The 24,253-nt window shown below is 44.7% G+C and overlaps 2 protein-coding genes across 4 annotated transcripts in view; one reads left to right on the forward strand and one right to left on the reverse strand.

The window, feature by feature from the left end:
- Positions 1-8,498: 8,498 nt before the first annotated feature.
- On the forward strand, positions 8,499-13,973 carry LOC148107579 (ral guanine nucleotide dissociation stimulator-like). Its single transcript, XM_087856564.1, is given in 8 exon segments — positions 8,499-8,549; positions 9,263-9,478; positions 9,845-9,948; positions 10,429-10,513; positions 10,515-10,571; positions 11,989-12,057; positions 13,600-13,721; positions 13,937-13,973. Coding segments are annotated over 8 exon segments (741 nt in total).
- A 7,194-nt stretch (positions 13,974-21,167) lies between these two features.
- TUBGCP5 (tubulin gamma complex component 5) overlaps positions 21,168-24,253 on the reverse strand; it is a 79,105-nt gene continuing 76,019 nt past the window's right edge. For all 3 annotated transcript variants that reach the window (XR_006779163.2, XM_045795100.2, XM_045795099.2), the window contains 2 exons: positions 22,748-22,848; positions 21,168-21,430 (listed from right to left, as the gene is read on the reverse strand). Coding sequence is in view for 2 of the 3 variants with exons in the window: in XM_045795100.2 (XP_045651056.1) it covers positions 21,384-21,430; positions 22,748-22,848 (148 nt within the window). In the remaining variant the exon portion in view is untranslated. The remainder of the gene's footprint in view (positions 21,431-22,747; positions 22,849-24,253) is intronic.

Below are 24,253 nucleotides of genomic sequence, written 5' to 3' on the forward strand. Positions count from 1 at the left end.
GGGATGGGGTAACTGGGTGATGGGCATTAAGGAGGGTACTTGATATAATGAGCACTGGGTATTATATGCAACTGATGAATCACTAAATCTTACTTCTGAAATTAATAATACACTGTACATTAATTAATTGATTTTAAATAAAAAATAAAATAAAAATAAAACAAAACCTAGTTTGTCTGACATGAGGATTGCTACTTCAGCTTTCTTTCAGTATCCGTTAGCATAATAAATGGTTGTCTACCCCCTCACTTTCAATCTGGAGGCGTCTTTGTGTCTAAAATGAATCTCTTGTGGGCCCTCTTGTCCCAAGCTGCTTTCAGGATTTTTCTCTTTACCCCTGATATTCGGAAGATTTGCTCTTATATGTAGTGACGTTGACCTATTTTTATTGATTTTGAGGGGGGTTCTCTCTGCCTCCTGGAATTGAATGTCTGTTTCCCTCCCCAGATCAAGGAAGTTCTCCGTTATAATTAGTTCAAATAAACCTCCTTCCCCTTCCCCCACTCTTCTTCTTCTGGGACCTTTATTATTGGAATACTATTTCACTTTATGGCACCACTGATTTCTCTAAGTCTCCCTTCATGATCCAGTAGTTTTTCTCTCTTTTTCTCAGCTTCCTTATTCTCCATTACTTTGTCTTATATATTACTGAATCTCTCTTCTGCCTCGTTTATCCAAGCAGTTAGAGCCTCCATTTTTTACTGCATGTCAGTAATAACATTTTTAATTTCAGCCTGATTAGACTTTAATTCTTTTATTTCTACAGTAAGAGATTCTCTACTCTCTTTGTTTTTTTTCAAGTCTAGTTAGTATCTTTACAATCATTGTTTTGAATTCTAGTTCTGGCATCTTGCTTATATCCATATTGATTAACTCCCTGGCACTGAGTACTGCCTCCTGTATTTTTCCTTTTGGATGAGCTTCTCCATCTCAACATTATGTCCAGATAAGAATAGATGATAGAGAAAAAACAAAAACAACACCACCACCACCAAACACAAACAAAACAAACCAGAAGAAAATAGAAACAAACAAAGTAAAAAAAAAAATTGAACAAAAAATAAAACAGAACAAAACAATAAACTAGACCCTGGGTGTATTTTGGCTTGTTTGTTAAAAGAACCTAGATCCTGGGACATCTGGGTGGCTCGGTAGGTTAAGTGTCTGCCTTCAGCTCAGGTCATGATCCCGAGGTCTTGGGATTGAGTCCCACCTCGGGCTCCTGGTTCAGGATGGAGCCTGCTTCTCCCTCTGCCTGCTGCTCCCCCTGCTTGTGCTCTTTCTCTCTGACAAATATAAAAAATCTTTTAAAAAAATAAAATCTTTGAAGAAAAAGAACCTAGATCCCAAAATAGTAAAGAAAAAATATATATATTATAAATATACAAAATTAAAATAAAGTACAATGCAAGGAAACAAAAAATAATACATATATATTATATATATAAAGTATATATAAAAATAAAAATCAAAAACAATTTTTAGGGCACCTAGATGGCTCAGTTGTTAGGCTTCTCCCTTCGGCTCAGGGCGTGATCCCAGAGTCCTGGGATCGAGCCCCGCGTCAGGCTCCCTCCTCCACTGGGAAGCTTGCTTCTTCCTCTCCCAATTCCCCTGCTTGTGTTCCCTTTCTCGCTGACTGTCTCTCTCTCAAATAAATAAATAAAATCTTTTTTAAAAACTCCAACTTTTAGAAGTATTGATAAAATAAGAAAATAGCTGAACAAATAAAACAAAGACAAAAGAATAATTTAAAAAAATGCTATATACTGTTTTCCCCAACAGCTAAAGTTTTGCAGTTCTCTATGATCAGCAAATTTGGTGTTGGCCGGTTGTTCCTGCTGGTCCTTCGGAGGAAGGGCCTGTGGCTCTGATTCTCAAGTGTCTTTACCCTGGTGGAATTGTGCCCAGTTGCCAGGGGGCCAGTTTCATTGTAAGCAGCTCTAGGTTGCTTGCACTTAGTGTTATTTACTCCCTGAAGGCTTTCAACACCAATGTGGGGGATGAAAATGTTGGCATCCTGATCTCCAACCCCGGAGATGAAAGATCATGTCCCCCACTCTTCACTGAGCCCTCACAGAAAAGCAGTAAATCACTCTTGTGTAGCTGGTTTCTGTTCCTAACTCTGTGTTGGCCCAACCTGTGACGGACTGTTTTTATCCCAGGCCCACAACCCAGTTTGCAGTCTCCAAACTTTATGCTTAGCTACTGAGCCACCCAGGCATCCCAGGATCTAGGTTCTCTACTACTTTACTTTAATACTACTAGGTAAAAAAGGATGCCTCATGAGTTAAGAGGACACTTGTTGGGTGGCGGGGGAGGTCGGTAGAAATAGGGGAGCATGGGGGTCTCTCAAAGTCCCTCCTACAGCCCTGGAAGCCTGCAGGTCCCGCTCCTTTACCCCTGGGACTCTGGAGAGCCTCTATCGTGCAGAAACTCAAATAAACGTTCCTGTTTTGTTTGGTGGTGTTCCTGCGTGGGGTGCAGTACAGCTGCTGGCCTCCAGGAAGAAGGTAGCCTCCTGTGTCAGTGGTGCCCACTGAGTTTTTGTTTTTTCTGTGTTCAGTTTTATTGAGATATTTGACATAAAGCACTGTATAAATTAACACTGCCGTGTGGTATATTTGAAAGGTGCTAAGAGAATAAATCCTAAAACTTCTCAGGACAAGGGAAAAATATATATATATGTTATTGTTGGAGGTGGATGTTAACTAAACTTAATGTGGTAATCATTACACAATACACGTATGACAAGTAATTATGCTGTACACCTTAAACTTACACGGTACCAGCTGAACATTTCTTGAGCTACGGGAGCATCCAGAGTCACGCAGAGGTCTTTTTGGCTGTCCCCCCCGCCCCAGAAACTTGCATCTCCTATTACTAGCATTCATCTCCACTATCTGAGTGCTCAAAAGCACAAGGAGGGGTGCAAGATCTTCCCATTTATTCCTTCAGCAACTATGCACCAAGCACTCTCCCTTCGCTAAGGAGCACTCTCGCGCCTAAGAACAGGGAAGAAAATGACCCAGTGGTCCCTGCCTGCCAGGAGTTCACAGTCTGGGTGGGGCGGGGGGGATGGACGAAAGCACAAAAGCGTAGACATGTGAAAAAAAAAAAACAGCAAGTGTTGTGGTGAAAACGAGTGGGTTGCTGTGAGGGAGGACTGTGGAGGGTCTGCAAGGCCTCACTGGGGTGACATTGCTGTTAGCAAAATGACGAGAGGAAGCCACTCTGCACAAGTCTTGGAGCAGGGTGTCAGGGAGAAGGCACCACTGGTACAGAGACTCAGGCAAAAGTGGATTTGATCAGCAAAGGTTAGAGAAGTGGCCAGTGTGGCTGGAGGGAGCCTTGGAGGAAGGGGGTGGGCAATGGTGGCATGGCCAAGTTCTGGGGCCTCGTGGGCTGTGTCAGTTATCATTTCCTCTCTGACTATATTGCCCCAATACCTTGCATTTTAAAACCACAAATATTTAATATCTCACCATTTGTGTGCACCAGCTGTCCAGGCATGACACCACCTGTGTCTCTGCTGTGTCTCTGCCTTAAGATGTATCACAAGGTTGGGGCTGTAGCCCCAACTAAGGCTCGACTGTGCAGGATTTGCTCCCAAGTTCACTCACAGGGCTCACAAATGCAGTTTCAACAGAGAGCCCGAGATCTTTCCCATGTGTCAGCTTGGGCACTCCCTTGGTTCTCTTTTATGTGAGACTCTAACAGGGCAGCTCAAAGCATCAGTGCCTGATTCCCTGGGGATGTGACAGAGAGAGCAAACCAGAGAGAGAGAGAGAGCCAGGGAGAGAGAGAGCCAGGGAGAGAGAGAGAGAGGAAACGCAAGAGATGGAGTGAGAGGAAAGTGAGAGCCTTTTTGACATTTTGTCTAAAATTTAGACATCCCATCACATTAGCTATATTCTGTTGGTCATGAACCAGTTTCTAAACAGTTAGTGGTTACACGGGGATGTGTATACCAGGGGAGGGGAGGGGATCACTGAAAGCCATTGTGGAGGCAGTCCACCCCATAAGCTGAGATGACGTACATGGGTCTCATTCTAAATATAACAGGAGACAATGGACAATTTTATGCCAGAGGATGACAATATCTGAATTAACATTAATTTCATCCACCCATGGGTCTGACCTAGAAATGAGGCAAAGTTGGAAGTGACTTTTCCAATACCACACTGCTGGAACGCAGGTCTGCTCTGAGTGGTGTTCCAACCCCTTCTTGTAATTCTTCAATCACTAAATTGTGCCATAGATACATAGGACACCATCCCACAGGTGTAATAGATATAATCTCAGATACAACTGATGAGGTCCCTAGAAAGTAGGTTCTAGCCTCATCCCTTTTGTGCAGGTTTGGTGACTGGGGAGGACCTGAGAGGCACAGTGATTTTGCCAGGACAAAGAATAGTAAGAAAAAGGAGGCCCCAAATCAGCTCTGTCTTCTCAAAGTTAGGATCTTCATGACATTTTCAGGGATCTGTGAAGAGGGATGATTTGACTAATTTTGTACAGTTAAGGAGTTGGCATGGGGGAGGAGGAGGAGCAGTAAGCAGTCCATAGGGGTAAGTCTGGTTGAAAGAAGGGGCCCTGGTAACAGAATCTTCAAAAAGTGACCTACTTGTTTGGTCAGAGACCTCAACAGAACTTAGAACTCTGGTAACCAAGTACCTATATTCTAGAGATAGCCCCCTACCCAGCTCACTTGACTGGAGACAGTCAGGAGAGGAAGATGTTCCGATGTTGTCTCTCCGGTAGCAGAAGATCTGGGCCCAAGAAAGCTCAGACTGAGAATCTTTTTTGTCGTTGTAGACATTGGCTCAGCCATCAGTCCAGACGAATCTGGTCATTATGGAGAAGGCACCGAAAGGTAACACAGAAGAGCCCAAGGCAGGCCAATTCAGGCTGAGACAAAATTGTGATTCCCCCTGAGCAGCCCCGCACCTCTTGTCCCTCATCACGTGTGTGTGTGTGTGTGTGTGTGTGTGTGTGTGAGTGTGTGTTGTGTGTTGGGGATGGAGGAGGCAGGGATTCAGGGTTGGGTCCTTCCTGGGCAGAAGCTGGTTGGTAGGTGTTGGAAGCCTGGTGGTTCTTTCATGTTCATACCTTGGGTCATGGCTGGTGCATGAGAAGGTGAATTTCTCTACCCATATGTTAATCCCGAGCCCTATAGGTTTTATCTTGTTTCCTCTCTGGGTAGAGTTCTTTGCAGATGCCCTACTCTGCCCCAACTGTGGAACAGATTTTCTCTTGAGAGTATCCCCCGGTGGCAATGTCCAGACATGTCCTTTATTCCTCCTGGCCAAGCTATTAGGCACTGTCTTTGCAGAACTCAAACCAGGAGATCATCGAGGAGCTGACTGATGGGTTCAGCTACTCCTTCTCCCTAAGCAAGGGGCAGATGCACCAGGACAACAAGAAGAGCCGACACTGGGCTCGGGTAAGTGTAGGCACAGTGGGGGTTACAGGTTACCACAGCCGGGACTGGGGTGGGCCCAGAACCCAGACTCAAATCGGACAACTGCCTGGCACCATCCCAGGAATGTGGTTACTCCATATCCTTCCCATCCCTGTCAGGAGCTGACCAAGCCTCAGGTAATTTCGTGGGAATGTCATGCAGCCTACTCTTTAGATGGCTCTCAGTTCTGATGTGCATGATCTTGAGCAACCCTACGAAATCCCTAATCCTCTCTTTCCCAATATCTACAGTGGGGAAGTTTGTTGATGACTCACTGGGATAATCCTCTTAATATGGGCTATTAATACAGAGAGGTGCTATTGTTTTCAGCTAACAAAATGCCTTGAAGGTATCAATTATTCATCATTCCCCCCAAATCAAAATGTACTTCTATTTATTTTACTTAAAAACTTTTCTTTTTTAATTTAAATTTTACTTAGTTAACATACAGTGCAGTATTGGTTTCTACAGTGGAAGTCAGTGATTCATCACTTACATACAACACCCAGTGCTCATCACAAGTGCCCTCTTCAATACCCATCACCCACCTAGCCCATCCCCCCCCGACCTCCATCAACCCTCAGTTTGTTCTCTATCATTAAGAGTGTCTTATGGTTTGTTTCCCTCTCTCCTTTCACCCCCCCTTTCCCGTATGTTCATCTGTTTTCATTCTTAAATTCTACATATGAGTGAGACCATACAGGAAATGTACTTTTAAAGCCTAGAACATTTTATGGTATAGGCACTCAGGTGCCTCTTCTTGCACAAGTTCTTGAGGTGGTGGGAATTTCCAGTCTGAGCTCCAGACCCTGATCTTCCTGGTGGCTCATAGTGATATGCTCCTCTTGTCCACCAGCGTGAAAAGGAGTCCACACTGTGCCTGGATGAGGCCCGCACAATGCAGACACTCCAGGAAGGCACAATTCAAATGTTAGAGTCCCTGGTACCAGCATACCCAAGATGTGAAAACATCTCCTACATCACTACATTCCTGGACCCCTACCAGGCCTTCACCAGCTCCCAAACGATCCTGGATTATTTTTTTAAAAGGTGAGTGCCTGCTCCCTCCATAGCATTATGGCGAGTCTCCTGCCTACTAACTGTGTGTCTGGGGAATGTCAACACACCTCTCTGAACTTCACCTTGCTCTTCTGAAAAGTAGGGTGGCAAAAGAATAAACATGACAGAGTTACTGTAGGAAATCGTGGGATAAGCCCATGGTAGGTGCTTACCTGGTACCTGGCTCTGCAGAAAGGACTGCTGGACGTGCCGGGCATCTTCATGTTTGGTATTTCTCTGTCCCTAGTGAAGGAGTTCTCTGTCTTGCCCCTCCCAGGCCTGTGGCCTCTGTGAGTTTGGAAAAGCACATGGAAAGCAACCCGGTTTCCCAATTGCAAAGAAGTTTTGAGATTCCATCCCACTATTCCTGGTGCTTTGGTGTAGTCATATTAGGTCTCTCTGAGGGCAGGAAGAGGAGCCCTGGTCCCACTCAGATGTCTGGGGAGGTTCTGGTTGGGGTTCATTCATTCGACAATATATATTAAACACATGCAGGAACTTTTGTAGACACTAAGATAATTCAGTGACTGAAGCAGACTCAATCCTTGGGCCTCAATTCTAGTCTGAGAATTAGAGCGTCACACTAGATATCATAAGCAGTCATGTTCTCAGTACATTAGATGTGATGACCTCGTGACCTCCTGTAGATACAGATGCACCCTCCCATGTTTGGACGTGGACGAAGGAACAGAAGAACAACTGAAAATGTAAGTAGTCTTTGGGCCTAGAAGCAGAATGGGATAGTAAGGGAGCCCCTGGGGAAGGACTGGTAGTCCCCTGATCTCACACATGTTTGATTCCCATAGAGGTCTGAGGTCTGAGGGCTTCCACTGCATGAGAAAATGAGTCAGAGAGGTGTGGATGGGGTCCTAAGCCCCCTGGGAGGCAGAGGAGAGGCTGGGCTGAGTCAGCCCCTGAGAGACTCGTCGTTTCCCCACTCCGATCTTACACTCCCTGCCCTGTCCATATCCATCTCTTCTGACCACTACCACTGGGGCCCAGAATAGTAGGTGTGGTAAGCAGCCTGCTCACAAATATGCCATAAACCTCAATCCTGACGATCATGAGCATGGAAGATGGGGTAGGCTATGCCCAGGCCCTTTGGGAGACAAGTGTCAGTGGGAAGATGAGCCTCACAAGGATCTCTTTTAGATGTGCTCCTTGACCATGCCTTCCATTGCAAAAATGGCCACAGAGTGGTTGGGAGTGGGGTGGGGCCATCTTTTGGTGCCCAGACACAAGGAAGGGGGATGTGGAAGCATGGTGTGGAACAAAAGGATGGGCCTCTGACTCTGTTCCATACACGACTTCCCCCAGGGCCCTCTCTCCCATCTTGCACACCTGGCCAGATCAATACTTACAGGAGGACTGGCAGACCCTCTACCATCTTTGGTTAAAACTAAAGGTGGCGTACATGCACACCAACTTGCCTGGCTTAGACCTGAAGCGCCGTGACCCACTTTCCATGGTCCATTTGGAACATCTAGTGCCTATTGAGGCAGAAAAAGAGGGTAAGGGGGACTTCAGTCTGGGAAAAATATCTAGGGTGGGGTTCATGTGCTGGGTATTCCCTTAAAGGCAGTAGGATCCTTCCTGTTTTTGGAAAGACGCATGGAAACTCAGGTACATTGTTGAACTTTTCTCTTTATCCTCTGCGGTGCCAGCTCCAGTGCCCCAGCCCACTGCCAAGTCAGAACAAGGGCCAACTCTGGATTTAGAGCTTGTTCCAGCTCTGTTTTTACCACCACCTTTAGTGATGGAGCCACCATCAAGGGCTCCAGTATTGGAGCAAGAGCAAACATCAGCTCTGGCACAAATGCCGAGCCCTGAACCGGAGTCAGCTGGACCTTCAGCTATATTCAGAACCTCATCTCCACCTCTGAAAGTAGACACAGAGCCAGCTCCAGCCTCAGAGGCCTCCTGCCCCTGGCATGTGGCCAGTAAGAGCAGTCCAACTGAGGAGAAGCCTGACCTCATGGCCTTTCCTCCCCAGCTGGTGGCAGAACAATTAACAGTAATAGATGCGGTGAGCAGCTGGTTTCTTGTTGGGAGGGGGGGCGGGGATTTCCTCTGCCATCAGCTGCCCCAGACCTGCCTTTTCCTGATCTGGACTCTTACGATCTGGATTCAAAACCCAGTTCCACCACCTGCCATTTGTGTGACGTGGGTAACTTTCTTAGCCCCTGTGCCTTTGCTATCCACCTTGGTCAGGACAGATGGACACTAATAGCACCTGCTGCAAAGGTTGACTGTGCAGATTAAATGAGGTAGAACAGATAGAGCAGCCAGGCCCATGGGTTGGCACCCATTTGCCCAGGAGGCTCAGCAGCCTCAGCACTTATTAGGCACCTGGTGTGTACTTAATTACAAGGAGGACAAACAAGGCCATGGCTGTAGCTGTCACAGGAGAATGGGCATCTCAATAGAAAGAGCAGAGGGTGATCAGCATGGGTGAAAGATGCTCCCTTGGGAAGAACCAACTTGAACCACCTTCTGGAATCGTAGAGTTAATGAGGATGGGCTGGATGCAAATGACTCCTTCCTTCCCCACCAGTCATCCCATGCTGTATGCCCTCAGTAGACAGAGAACAAAACCTAGGCACTCCCACAAGGCTCAGACATTTCCTCAGCTTCCTGAGCTCCAGGTCTAGACCAGTCACTCCTGCCTGGGACTGTGGGGGACTGTGAACACTGAGCTGGGGTGTGGCAGTGCCAGGTGACTCTCTCCTTGGTCCCCAGGAGCTATTCAAGAAGGTGGTACCCAGTCATTGCCTGGGCTTCATCTGGTCCAAGAGGAACAAGCCTGGCAATGAGCACCTGGCACCCACAGTCCGTGCTGCCATCACCCATTACCAAAGTGTAACCAGTTGTGTCATCACCACCTGCCTCAGGGACCTGAGCATGACTGCCCAGGACAGGGCCAGGGTAGTGGAGTACTGGATCCAGGTGGCGCAGGTATGCTGGGGAGTTCCAGTGGAGTCCCACTCTGGATTCTTGGGAACTGCCTCTTCACCTTCTCAGTTCTGTGGTCTGAGCCCCTCCACGGTCCCTAGGCCTTTCCTGCAAGAGGCACACTGACTTTGACTCACATGTGCCAGTGGTGGGCTTCCTACCTGGCTTCTTCTTTGAATTAAACAAAATCCTCCTCCCTGTGAGTGTTACTCTTCTGGCCCTAAATGTGCACTTCCAGGGCTCCCTGAGTATCTGTCTCATCTGGGGGTGCGGGGGAGGCAGGGGGAGAGATTTAAAATGAGGGGACTGAAGCTAGAGCAAATAAGGCTCTAGCTCCCCACCTCACAGCTCCTCCTCTTTCCTCCCCAGGAGTGCCAAATTCTGAGGAACTACTCCTCTTTGCATGCAATCCTCTCTGCTCTGCAGAACACCTCCATTTGCGGTCTGAAGAACACATGGCAGCAAGTTTCCAGGTAGATAGGCCTCTCTCCACAGGTCAGACCAGGATGGATTAGGGGTCTCTCATGCATCTGCCATTGCTCCCTCAGTCAGCTGGGAGCTCCTGGGAGGCAGCAAACCCTGGAGACAGAGACTGGGCTGATGTTGGGGTCTTTAGCCTCTCTGGGTCCTCAGTCCACCAGTTCTGCCTCGGGAGGCAGTTTCTTTATATATCAGATACCGGGTTGGTTTAAGTTGGAGATATTCAAGTGTTTACAGCAACAGAGAAAACCAAAACTAGGCAACACAGAGAAGCTCAACAGAAATGCGAATAGAGGCCTCAGGTGACCACCATGGGAGGTCCCCTCCCCAGTCACACAGAGACCTTAGCGCACAGAGGAACCCAGGGAAAACACTCATTCAGGTGAAGCTTTTGGCTCTGAAATAAAAGGGACTTGCCCTCAGATCCCTCACATTATTCCTAAATTTTTCTTTTTTCTTTTCTCTCCTCTCAGGAAGAACTACCAAAAATATAAGAAGCTGCAAACCCAAGACAAGGCACTGAGCAGGGACCTGATGACCAGGGTAGAGTGGAGGCTGGGGGTCTGGAAAGAGAGGAGGACTGAGAGGGGAGGGGGACTGTGCAGGATGTGGTTCTGTTAGTTTCCCACTTAATGTTTTAGACTTTCTGGACTAACAAGAAGAGGGACCCGTGTGGCCTATGGCCAAGTGGGGGGGGGCACTTTGAGGTACAGGGGTCTCTGGTCATAGTGTATGGCGGTGTCGGCTGGGCTGTCCAGCTGGCAACATTAGCAAATCTCTTGCTTCCGTGAGAGCCCATCTTGCTGGCACGAATCTTCCTCTAGGCTATTGAGTGGATGGGATGGTTAGGGATTCCTCTCTTTCCTAAACCAGCCCAGCCTGCTCTCAGAAAGCCTGGACTCTGCTTGTTCTTCTGTTTTCGCAACACCTCCAAGGGGAGGGCATCTCCCAGGGGATTCCCATGGACCCGGTGGACAAAAAGGCTTCCCGGGCTTGGGTCCAAATGGCTGGGCCAGAGACAGATATGTGTGCATTCTGTGACACCACACTGTGCACTCACCTGCTACTTCTCACCTGAGTGTCCAGTTGACAACGACATATGCCCTCAGGGGCTAATGAGGAGCGTCTGGGGGCAATGATAGATTCACAGTGGATCCTTCCTGAATGGGCCTCAGCAGCTTCATGTTAGTGGGGAAACAAAGTGTCCTGTCATCCTCTTCTCTGTCAGCCAGAGGTAGCACTTTCAGGGTTCCCTTCCTGAGTGAATGAAGAAAGACTGCTCCGCTGAGGAATGCCCTGAGGAGCTGGTGCTTGGGAGAGGTGAAATATTTGGCTTTGCCTTGGTTCTGGTCTGGGTGCAGAGACTCCAGATGGGCTAAGGCAGGCAGGAGCTGCTTAACCGGACTTTGAGAACACCCCATCCCTCTCCATCTGTGGCTTGACCCAGTTAGGGGCCTGGACATTCCTCAAGAGCCCAGAGGAAAGGATTTCTGGTCAGTGGTGGTCTTTGACTGAGTGAGAGCTGCTGAGAATAGGGTCTCTGGCTAAAAGGGAACAGTGACCTCTCAATCTGTGAGCCCCCGAAAAACTTATTGCCCCTCTCGGGCCTCTGTCTCCTCATCTGGGAAGTGGGGAGATGATGATTCTGTCGTGCAGGCCTCAGCAAGTGGTGATGAGGTTCAAGGGAGGAAAGGAATGTGTGGATCTTTCTGTCCACCTGGATGTGCGAGGGCAAGAAAAGTGATGACAGAAATATGGCATTGGGTCCTCAGGAGACCCTGTGACGGGGGTGGAGTTCTCACCCTTTTCAGATGAGGGAGCAGGCTCAGGGAGGCCAAGCCTGTGGTCCCTAGGTCACACACAGAGTGAGTGCGGGAGCTGGGATTGATCCAGAATCAGAACACACTGGGAAGATAGAATAACACTGGTACCAGATAACTCAGGTCAGATGTCCTGTGGCCAAAACCAGTAGTGCTCAAACCATTTGAGTGAGGGGAGTGTAGCCTCACTGACCCCATCCTCAACCCTGGCAGGAGGCACCCTCCAAGTTTGTCACCCAGGACATAAACACCCAGGAAACCCAGGAGAGCCAGCAGCAGAAAGTAAGTGTGCCCGTGGGGCAGGGGATCCAGGGTGAGAGCAGGGGCTCCCCCTCCAGCAGGAGGCCTCCAAATCAAGAGAGGAGGGGCCTTCTTACACCAGCCCTGACTCCTCTTGTCACAGCGCCTGAAATCCTTCCTTAGAAGTGACCAGGAAGATGGTGTGTAAAGCTGGGTGCAGGATGGATTTGGGGGTAGGGAGGGGCCTGGGACCACATAACCCTGCGATTTGCCAAAGTCAGGTCCTGGGAAGTAATTAGGAGTCTGGTGGTTTTGGAGGGTGAGGAGAGGAGGAATTGGGGGGAGGCTGCTGAGGGACATAGCCTGCTCCATGTGGGAACCCTGGGGTGGGCCAAGAGGCTGAGGGTGAGGAGTTTTCTGTGGAAAGCTGTGGGGGCTCCTGAGAGCAGGGGCTCATCCCACCCCTACCTATGATGGCACAGGGTGTTGTCGCCTACCTTCAAACATTCATCAATGACCTGCTTATGCTGCACCTGACAATGGAGGAATATCTGGAGGTGAGTTAGCCTGGGGACTGAGCAGGGAACCATGACTGAGGCTTGGGAGTAGAGAGCCCCTGTGCTGAGACCTGAGCTGTCAGAACTTGGCAAACCTCCTCTCCTGAGAACCTCATAGCCACTCCTGTGAGCTGGTAAATCATGCCCATCTTAAGGGTGAGTGAAGGGAGACTCCGCATAAGACATTGGACTGGGCTCCCCAGGCTGGTCAAGCAGCAGACATGCCTGACTGCAAAGTGCACAAGGTTCTGACAGAGCTGGAATCAGCCTTTTCCTCATATGATGCCCCTTGCGGAAGAACGAAGTCTAGCCCCCTCCACGTCAGGAAGCACATAAGTGAATGAGCAGTCCCTTCCTGCCTGAGGCCTCAGCTTCCTCGTATCATCACCAGAAAGGGCTGGGCTATAACGTCCCTGAGCCTCTGAGCCTCTGTCCCCATGCCCCCACTTCTTTGGGCCCAGAACCTGGCTGGAGCCTTGTCCTGTTTTCTGTATGTGTCTGGCCCCCTTGCGGGACCTGGCGGTAGTGCAACATGAGAAGAAGTGGGCATAGAGGGGCTAGTAATGGCTACTGGGCTCTTTCTGATGGATTTTGATTGTCTGCCTTCCAGGGGGGAGAGCTCAATCTCAGGAAGAGGAATGAGGTGAGCAGCTGTGACACCTCCTGCAGGAGAAGTTGGGGAGTGGAAATCAGAGACCTCCACCCCCACCCCCAACAGATTGCTCCCTGGATCCATCGCGTGTTTTATGTTTATTGGGCAAGTTTGATAGCAGAGAAGTGTAATACCCGGCCAACTGACGTTTGGGGGTGGGGGTTGGGGGTAGATTCAAGGCAAACTTCCTTTAGGACGGGCTATTTATACCTACCTCTCAGAACAGACATGGTCTGGATGGAATTGAGGGAAGGCAGGTTCCCATGTATGCAAAGACCTAGGACCTATCCCCTGGCCCATTCCTCGTACCCCATGAGGCCTTCCAGCATCCCCCATGAGCTCTTGTCTGTATCCTGTCCTCCTCTCTGGCCCCAGGAATATGAAATAATGAGGGAGATCCTGCTGCTACAGGTGGCTGCAAAGAATTACAACCTCAACCCCGAGGAGCAATTTGGGGCCTGGTTCCGAGACATGGAGAGGCTCAGTGAGAAAGAGAGGTGAGATGGCGCCAGGCCGGAGGTGGGGGAGGGCAGTGGTGGACTCTCCCTGGTGGCCAGTCCAGAGAACCTGTGTCCATGGCTCTCCGGACAGCCCCAGACCTTTTTGCACTGTGACCCCTGGAGTACCTGGACTTTAGCTGCTGGTCAGACACTGGGAAGGACATCTTAACTGTGGCTCCTGATAGGCTCATAGGTGTCACTCTGTCCTGTAGCTACATCCTGTCCTGCCAGCTGGAGCCCCGCTCCTAGTCAGCCAGCAGAACTGTCAAGGCCAGGAAGAGCCAGCCACCATCAAGCTCAGGAGCAAGTGAGTGTCCAGCCTGGCAGTGCAACCTCTTCCTCAGCTGTGGGGACACAACTGGGATGCTTGGGGGTTCCAGGACCCCTGCTCTGAGGGGAAGGAGACCATTGGGAGGCTCTTCCTGTGGTCCCCTGAAGGCCAGGGGAAGAGGCAATGATCCCACCCATCTCCCTGACTTCTCCAAGGCCTATATATATACCTATTTGGAGGGGCGATATTTAGTAAATGCTAGATTTAAATATCTTTATATTAAAGTCCTGTTGCTTTTACAGCCCGAGAGTTATTTGATTCTTTTACTTCCTATGCTAATTTAAATGATGGACAGATGTTCACATTCCTTCTTGAATAAAGAAATCTTTTTAAAATAATATTTATTTATTATAATTATTTATTTATAATAAATATTATTTATTATATTATGTTAGTCACTATATAGCACATCCCTAGTTTTTGATGTAAAGTTCCATGATTCATTACTTGCGTATAACACCCAGTGCACCATGCAATATGTGCCCTCCTTACTACCCATCACCAGCCTATCCCATTCCCTCACCCCCCTCTCCTCTGAAGCCCTCAGTTTGTTTCCGAGAGTCCATAGTCTCGCATGGCTCATTCCCTTCAGTTTACCCCCCCCTTTTTCTTCCCTTTCTTCTCCTACCGATCTTCCTACTTCTTATGTTCCATAAATGAGTGAAACCATATGATAATTGTCTTTCTCTACTTGACTTACTTCGCTTAGCATGATCTCCTCCAGTCTCGTCCATGTTGCAGCAAATGTTGAGAAATCGTTCTTTTCGATGGCTGAGTAATATTCCATTGTATGTATGGACCACATCTTCTTAATCCAGTCATCTGTTGAAGGGCATCTCGGCTCTTTCCACGATTTAGCTATTGTGGACAATGCTGCTATGGACATTGGGTGCACATGGCCTTTCTCTTCACTACGTCTGTATCTTTGGGGTAAATACCCAGTAGTGCAATGGCTGGATCATAGGGTAGCTCAATTTTTAACTTTTGAAGGGACCTCCACACTGTTTTCCAGAGTGGCTGTACCAACTTGCATTCCCACCAACAATGCAGGAGGGATCCCTTTTCTCCACATCCTCTCCAACATTTGTTGTTTCCTGCCTTGTCCATTTGTGCCATTCTAACTGGCGTAAGGTGGTATCTCAGTGTGGTTTTGATTTGAATTTCCCTGATGGCTAATGATTTTGAACATATTTTCCTGTGGCTGTTAGCCATTTGTACGTCTTCACTGGAAAAATGTCTGTTCGTATCTTCTGCCCATTTTTTTATTTGATTATTTGTTTCATGTGTATTGAGTTTGAGAAGCTCTTTGTAGATCTTGGTACTAATCTTTTATCTGTAGTGTCATTTGCAATTATCTTCTCCCATTCCGTGGGCTGCCTCTTAGTTTTTTGGACTGTTTCCTTGGCTGTGCAGAAGCTTTTTATCTTGAGGAAGTCCCACAAGTTCATTTTTTCTTTTGTTTTTCTTGCCTTTGGGGATGTGTCATGAAAAACGTTGCTGTGACCGATGTCAAAGAGGTTGCAGCCTATGTTCTCCTCTAGGATTTTGATGGATTCCTGTCTCACATCGAGGTCTTTCATCCACTTGGAGTTTATCTTTGTGTATGGTGTGAGAGAGTGGTCAAGTTTCATTCTTTGCATGCAGCTGTCCAATTTTCCCAGCACCCTTTATTGAAGAGACTGTCTTTTTTCCACTGGATGTTTTTTCTTGCTTTGTCAAGGATTAGTTGCCCAAAGAGCCGAGGGTGCATTTCTTGGTTCTCTGTTCTGTTCCATTGGTCTATGTGTCTGTTTTTGTGCCAGTACCTTTGTGCCAGTGTCTTTGTGATCACAGCTTTGTAGTATAGCTTGAAATCCAGCGACATGATGCCCCCAGCTTTGTTTTTCCTTTTCAACACTTCCTTGGCGATTCGGGGCCTTTTCTGGTTCCACAGAAATTTAAGGGCTGTTTGTTCCAGTTCTTTGAAAGATGTCATTGGTATTTTGATCGGGGTGGCATTGAAAGTATAGATTGCTCTGGGTAGCACTGACATTTTAACTATGTTTATTCTTCTGATCCATGAGCATGGAATATTTTTCCATCTTTTTGTGTCTTCTTCAATGTCTTTTAAGAGTGATTTGTAGTTTCTAGAATACAGATCCTTTACGTCTCTGGTTAAGTTAATTCCGAGATAACGTATGATTCTTGGTGCTATTGTAAATGGAATGGGTTCCCTAATTTCTCTTTCTTCATTCTCATTGTTCGTGTATAGAAATGCAACTGATTTCTGAGCATTGATTTTGTATCCCGGCACATTACTGAATTGCTCTATAAGTTCTAGTAATTTGGGGGTGGAGTCTTTTGGGTTTGGAGCCAAGATGCCCATCAATAGACGAATGGATAAAGAAGATGTGGTCCATACATACAATGGAATATTACTCAGCCATCAGGGAGAATGATTACCCAACATTTGCAGCAACATGGACGGGACTGGAGGAGAGTATGCTAAGTGAAATAAGTCAAGTCGAGATAGACAATTATCACATGATTTCACTCATTTATGGAACATAAGTAGGATGATCGGTAGGAGAAGAAATGGAAGAAGGAAGGGAGGGTAAAAAGACGGGGGAATGAACCATGAGAGACTATGGACTCTGGGAAACAAACTGAGGGCTTTAGAGGGGAGTGCGGTGAGGGATCGGGATAGGCTGGTGATGGGTATTAAGGAGGGCACGTATTGCACGGTGCGCTAGGTGTTACACGCAAGTAATGAATCATGGAAGCTTACATCAAAAACTTGGGATGTACTGTATGGTGACTAACATAATAAAAAATTATTTTAAAAAAATAATATGTGGTTTCGTGTTTTATGATATTCTGGAAAAGACAACATCATCGGATAGAATACAGATTAAGTTGTTGCAAGGGGCTGATGTTCAAGGGAGAGACTGACACAAAGGGGCATGTGAGAACTGGAGATGATAAAAGTGTTCTCTATTTTGACTGGACTAATGGGTACATCAGAATTCAAAGAGCTACAGATCTAAAAAGAGCAACTTTTACCCCAAGTTTTTCCTCAATAAACTTGACTTTAAAAATAGAAAGCAGAGATACCTGTCTGGCTCAGTTGGTAGGGCATGTGACTCTTGATCTTGTGGTTGTAAGTTTGAGCCCCATGTTGGGTGTAGAGATTACTTAAATATAGAAGTTTAAAAAATAAAAAAATAAAAAGAGAAAGTCAATTTACAAACTAGTAAATGGAAAACTTAATTCAAACTGAAGTTCAATACAGTGTCCTAATTCAATGCAAAGAATCTGACCTGATTTGTAAAAGCAAAGAAACAAAAAGAGCATAACTGCACTTCTTCTCATATGCTGGAATACAACATGTAGTGCATTTTATACACTGATTCTGTTTTATATGAGGACACACAGGTTCATGACACAGATAACCCATTTTTCATTGTGCGAGGTATTTACTCTTTAAACACACACTGAGCACCTCCTGTACACCTTGCCCCATGACAGATACTGACCATAACATGGTCAGATATAGGCCTGTGCCCAAGGATCTCACAGTGCAGTGAAGAGGACAAATGAGAAACAAATACATCATAAACAAGAAGAGCATATTTATCTTCAATAAATTAATTATACCTTGTCATTTTCACCATCAGACATAGGAATGTCCATGTTCATTATAATACATCCTAAATGGTAATTTGATTATCTGAAAGCCATCCTTTGTATATTTCCTTTGTTTATTTTAGCCAGATGTCAAATTAAAATAAAAGTCAATTTAAAAATCCTTTTGCAGAGAGGAGTTAAGATGGTGGAGGAGTGGGGGGGGTGTGCGGGCTAAACTTGCCTCATCCCTCAAACACAACTAGATAAATGTCAAATAATTTTGAACACCCAAGAAATTGATCTGAGGATTGAGAGAGGAAAACTCCACAAGAGGAAGCAAAAAATGACATCATGGAAGGTAGGAACTGTGGAGAGTTGATTTGGGGGGAGAAAAGAACTGAGGGTGCTGTAATGGGGAGGGAGCCCTGATCATGGAGAGTGGGGAGAGAGATCGAGAGAGAGAGAGAGAGAGAGAGAGAGAGAGAGAGAGAAAGACAGGGAGAGACACACACACAGTGAATCAGCATCAGCATGCAGGGCATTGCACAAGAAAAACTTCTCCAAAACCACTGCCTGGGAAAAGGAAAGGGGCTGACTACGACAAGCACTGACAAGCAGCGGAGCACAAAGTCTGAAGTTTTGGAGGTCCGTGCCATCACCAGGGTTGTGCCTGCTGGGCTCGGCAGTGCTCTGGTGGGAAAGGAGGGTAGAACAGGCAGCGTGGTCTCAGGATCTCCTTGGTTGCACGGGGAGAAGCAATTCCCCTGCCTGGAGTACATTTGGGAGAAGGGGCACAACAGCTCCAGGGACAAAGGACCTCATGGGCACCACTGAGCTGCCCTGTTCCCTTGCATAGGAACAACGATACCAGCTGAGGGCAGCAAGCCATGGTGCTGTCTTTTTGCTGATCTTTACCATAAACTTCAAACTGCTGCGCTATCACACAACTGATTTCTAGGACAAACCGGCAAATGGCAAAAGCATGGGGAGACCCTCCCCCAGAGGATCAGCATGGGTCTGCGCCCCAGGGATCTCTAAAATTTGGAGTTTTGAAACCCAGCCCCACGCACGCCTGAGATAAAACACAGGAGTACTATACCACCCAGCAGGCGGATGCAAGCAGGGTGAAGGCAGGGATCTGAAGGAAGCTGGGGACACAAGAGGGGTGATTGTTTGATCTTTTGTGAGAGCTTCCTGAAGAGAGGTAGGTGTGAACTCACTGCTCAGGGGTCTAGAGAGCAGGGCAACACCATTCCCCCTACTGTCCCCCCTCCGCCCCCACCCATCAGCACTGAATTGGTATCTTTCAATCATCACTCCAAATGTAAAATGGACTAACTGCTCCAATCAAAAGACATAGGGTATCAGAATGAATAAAAAACAAGATCCATCTATATGCTGTCTAGAAGAGATTCATTTTAGACCTAAGACACCTCCAGATTGAAAGTGAGGGGGCAGAGAACCATTTATCCTGCTAATGGACATCAAAGAAAGCCAGAGTAGCCATACTTATAACAGACAGACTACATTTTAAACCAAAGACTGTAATAAGAGATGAAGAAGGGCACTATATTATAATTCAGGGTTCTATCCAACAAGAAGATCTAGTAATTGTAAATATTTATGCCCCCAACTTGGGAGCACCCAAATATATAAATCAATTAATAACAAACATAAAGAAACTCATTGATAATAATACAGTAATAGTAGAGGATTTTAACACCCTACTCACAGCAATAGACAGATCATCTAGGCAGAAAATCAACAAGGAAACAATGGCTTTGAGTGACACACTGGACCAGATGGACTTAATAGATATATTCAGAACATTTCACCCTAAAGCAAAGGAAAACACATTCTTTTCAAGTGCACAGGGAGCATTCTCCAGAATAGATCACATACTGGGTCACAAATCTGGACTTCGCAAGTATAAAAAGATCAAGATTATACCATGCAAATTTTCAGATCACAACACTATGAAACTTGAAGTCAACCACAAGAAAAAATGTGGAAAGAGCACAAATACATGAAGATTAAAAAACATCTTACTAATAAATGAATGGGTAAACCAGGAAATTAAAGAAGAAATAAAAAAATACATGGAATCAAATGAGAATGAAAACATGACAGTCCAAAACCTTTGGAATGCAGCAAAAGTGGCCCTAAGAGGTAAGTATATTGTAATACAGGCCCACCCCAAGAAGCAAGAGCAGTCTCAAACACTACCTAACCTTACACCTTAAGAAGCTAGAAAAGGAACAGCAAATAAAGCCTAAAGCCAGGAGAAGGGAAATAATACAGAACAGAAATAAATGATACAGAAGAGCACCCAGGTGGCACAATCACTTAAGCATCCAACTCTTGGTTTAGGCTAAGGTCGTGATCTTGGAATCTTGAGACTGAGCCCTGCACTGGGCTCTGTGCTCAGTGTGGAGTCTGCTTAAGACTCTCTCTCCTTCTCTCTCTGCCCCTCCCCACAATGCTTTCTCTCTCAAATAAATACATAAATGTTAATATATATATATATGTAGAAACAACAACAACAAAACCAGAACAGATCAATGAAATAAAGAGCTGGTCAGAATGGCTAAAATCATAACTCAGGAAAGAACAGATGTTGGCAAGGATGTGGAGAAGGGGGAATCCTCTTACCTTGTTGGTGGGAATGCAAATTGGTACAGACACTCTGGAAAACAGTATGGAGACTCCTCAAAAAGTTAAAAACAGAGCTAGCCTATGACCCAGCAACTGCACCACTACGTATTTATCCAAAGGATACAAACATAGTGATTCAAAGGGGCATGTGCACCCCAATGTTTATAGCAGCAATGTCCACAATACCCAAGCTATGGAAAGAGCCCAGATGTCCATCAACAGATGAATGAGTAAAGATGTGGTGTGTATATATACAGTGGTATATTACTCAGCCATCAAAAAGAATGCAGTCTTGCCATTTGCAATGACATGTGGATGGAACTAGAGGGTATCATGCTAAGTGAAGTAAGTCAGAGAAAGACAAATACCATATGATTTCACTCATGTGGAATTTAAGAAACAAAACAGATGAACATAGGGGAAGGGAGGGAAAAATAAAATAGGAAAACAGGGAGGCAAACCATAAGAGACCCTTAACTATAGAGAACAAACTGAGGGTTGCTGAAGGGGAGGTTGGTTTAGGGATGGGGTAACTGGGTGATGGGCATTAAGGAAAGCACTTGAAGTAAAGCAGTGGATGTTATATGCAAATGATGAATCACTAAATTCTACTCCTGAAATTAGTAACACAGTGTATGTTAACCTACTTGAATTTAAGTAAGACCTAAAAAAAAAAAAAACAAAGAAAAACTATATAAAAGTTTCTGTGACCAAGCAAAAGGAGAACAGAAGAATTTAAAATGCTTTCTTTTTAATGCCAATAACTGCATTTCCAAAAATGACATAATTCACCTTTAAAGGTATCAATACCATAAATGTATCTTAGAGTAGGAAATATAAGTACAGACAGCTTATATACATTTTTCTTTATTGATATAATTTTATGCACATAACCTTACATACTATCCAATAATCTCCAAAGAAAACACCTACAAATGTACTTGTCTAGACAGTAAACAACTGTTTTTAAACTGAACCAAAATAGAGATTCTGATTTCTCAGCTGCATGTGGTGGAATTATTTATGTATAAAGATCAAATCTTAGGTATTTACTACATTAAAGATATTTAACTTTGTTCCATGCCAGCCATGAGTGACAGTGCGAGAGATTCCACTGTGGAAAGAATAAAAATAAGGTTAAAAAACAGGTTTAAATATTTGAAAATAAGGCCTCAACAATTTCAGAATTGAAAGTATTTAATGACTTTCCAATTTTTAAGTATTATTTTAAATGTAAATAAAGATGATAATGGCTTACTAAATACAAATTGAAAAAGTAGTGATTTATTTTGTATTTTAGATTAATGTTGAAAACAAAACATCTGGCATTTCACTGAACAAATCACAGTTGTTCCCTATGTCATAGAACCTAGAGTCAGTTCATAATAAAATGCTATGTTCTAACCTGTGAATGGATCCTATTCGCATAACAATCACCCAATGCAAAAATGGACAAATGAGTCAATGTTTTCTCTAACACATTTCTAACATAGTGTTTTTTAAAAATGTTCACCTTCTCTTAATTAGCATATCACAATTAGAATATGCAGAAAAAGGGAAGAGATTCTGCACACTTCAAAAAAAAAAGCTGTGCATGATATCTTGGAAGGATGCTATTGGGACAGATACTTTCAATTTTAGTGAATAAAGGTTATTTCTGTGGTTGAATTATCCTTAAAAAAAAAAAAAAAAAAAAGCTGTGCAAAGAGATATTACTTATCCTCTGTTTCTACAGATGAAAGAGCTCTCTTTTCCCTGTGACTCAATCCACAGACCTGTCTGCCTCATGTGGTATTTTGAACTGTTACACTTGTACTTTCCTCAAGTTTTTAAAATTGTGGGAAAAAGGGGTGCCTGGGTGGCACAGCGGTTAAGCGTCTGCCTTCGGCTCAGGGTGTGATCCCGGCGTTATGGGATCGAGCCCCACATCAGGCTCCTCCGCTAGGAGCCTGCTTCTTCCTCTCCCACTCCCCCTGCTTGTGTTCCCTCTCTCGCTGGCTGTCTCTATCTCTGTCAAATAAATAAATAAAATCTTTAAAAAAAAAACTTAAAAAAAAATTAAAACAATTGTGGGAAAAAAAAAACAATGCTTATCTTTTGAAAAGGAGTAATTACAAGAGCTACATATAATAATAAAGTATGACTGAAATCTATTCTGCCATCTGCCTTACTTAATAATAGCTATAGAAATCCACTGGTGTAACAAATCATATACTAAAAAGCATTATCCGCAGTCTCAGTGTTTTACGTTTGATATTCACTCATCACATTGTAATTCTGAAAAAACAAGTCAAAGCATGGCACAACTGCTGAGGGATGTTCCAGGTTTGACATGGTGAAAAATTCTCATTCTTCATGAGATTAGTACTAAACAGTAGACTTAGCTACAAGAAAATATAAAAGCAGTAAGAATTTACTATGGTATACTCACGATGGGGAAAGGATCCTCTACAGACAGCTTTGTTTAAAATGGTTACAAGAAACATATGGCAGTTTTTAAAATCAGACTCCATTTTCTCGATAGATTCCATTCTAGGAAAGAAAGTAAATTTCAATATAAGTAAGTAAAGGGTTAATGGGTAGGCTACAAAACATCTTTGGAGTAATTTCAAATGTACTTCAGTTTAATTTCCTAAGTCTAAAGATTACGAAGTAGAAAATTTCCCGCCCCACTTTAAAATATAAGCTTTCCAAATATTTGAAGGAAAAAGTCATCAGGACATAAAACTGTGCTCTTTTTGGGTGGTACTGTGTTCCGAAGCTGGGATGACTAGGGATGTTCCCTTTTCCATTACACATTTCTGTATTTTTCATTTGCATATCTTCTTTTTGAAACAAATTATAAAGATATAAAACCCTACATTTTAAAATTATTAAAAAATGGGAGGGAAAAATCAAATAAGACGAAATCAGAGAGGGAGACAAACCATAAGAGACTCTTAACTATAGGGAACAAACTGAGGTTTGCTGGGGGGGAAGTGGGTGGGGGATGGGGTAACTGGGTGATGGGCATTAAGGAGGGCACGTGATGTAATGAGCACTGGGTGTTCTAATGCAACTGATGAATTACTGAACTCTACATCTAAAACTAATGATACACTGTATGTTAACTAATTGAATTTAAATAATAAGTTATAAAAAATAAAATCTCAAAAAAAAAAAAAAACCTTTATCATGGGCAATATGGAACATACAAAACAGAGAGCGCAGAGGACACTCACACACCCACAACCAGCTTCTTCAGCCATCTACTGCCTAGAGGCTCTGTGCACAGCCCAGCCCCACCACATTTAGAAGCAAATCTGAGACATCATAGCCCTTCTGTCATAAATATTTCAGTGTGTATACATTAAAGATAAAGATTCATTTTAAAACATAGCCACAATACTAATTGCTTGAAAAAATTTAACAATGATTTTTTAATGTCATCAAGTAACCAGTGTTCAAAATTCACGTTGCTTTTGAAATTTTTCACTCTTCTGCTGTAAGTCTGAATCAGGATCAATTAATTTCCACGCACTATAATGGCTGATAATGCTTCTGAAGACCTCCTCACTCCTGGTTGTTTTTCCCCACAATTTACTTGTTGAAGAAACTGAAACAATTCAATTTTAGCCAAGCATATGCAGCAGTGTTATTTTCTCCTCTACCTCACAGTGATATGGAAAGAAAAATATGCTTTCCATACTTTGAGACTGCCTTAACAAAGCAAGTAAGACTTTTATTTTTATCCTGCAATTAAGAATTCTAAACTACACTTAGTTTCTTCATTCAGAGTATTCTGGTACAGCCATAGATTAAAATTTTAAATTTGATTAGCACTATCATGAACTCTCACCTCCTTACTGACAAGTACAAGCTATTATTCCAACACTCTGGTTGGCCAGACTTGTGCATTTATTTTAGGGAAGTAACAGAGGCATTACCATTACATTAA

Source organism: Ursus americanus, chromosome 28 (genome assembly GCF_024610735.1).
Source record: "Ursus americanus isolate L20-20 chromosome 28, mUrsAme1.1.p, whole genome shotgun sequence".
Taxonomy (NCBI): Eukaryota; Metazoa; Chordata; class Mammalia; order Carnivora; family Ursidae; genus Ursus; species Ursus americanus.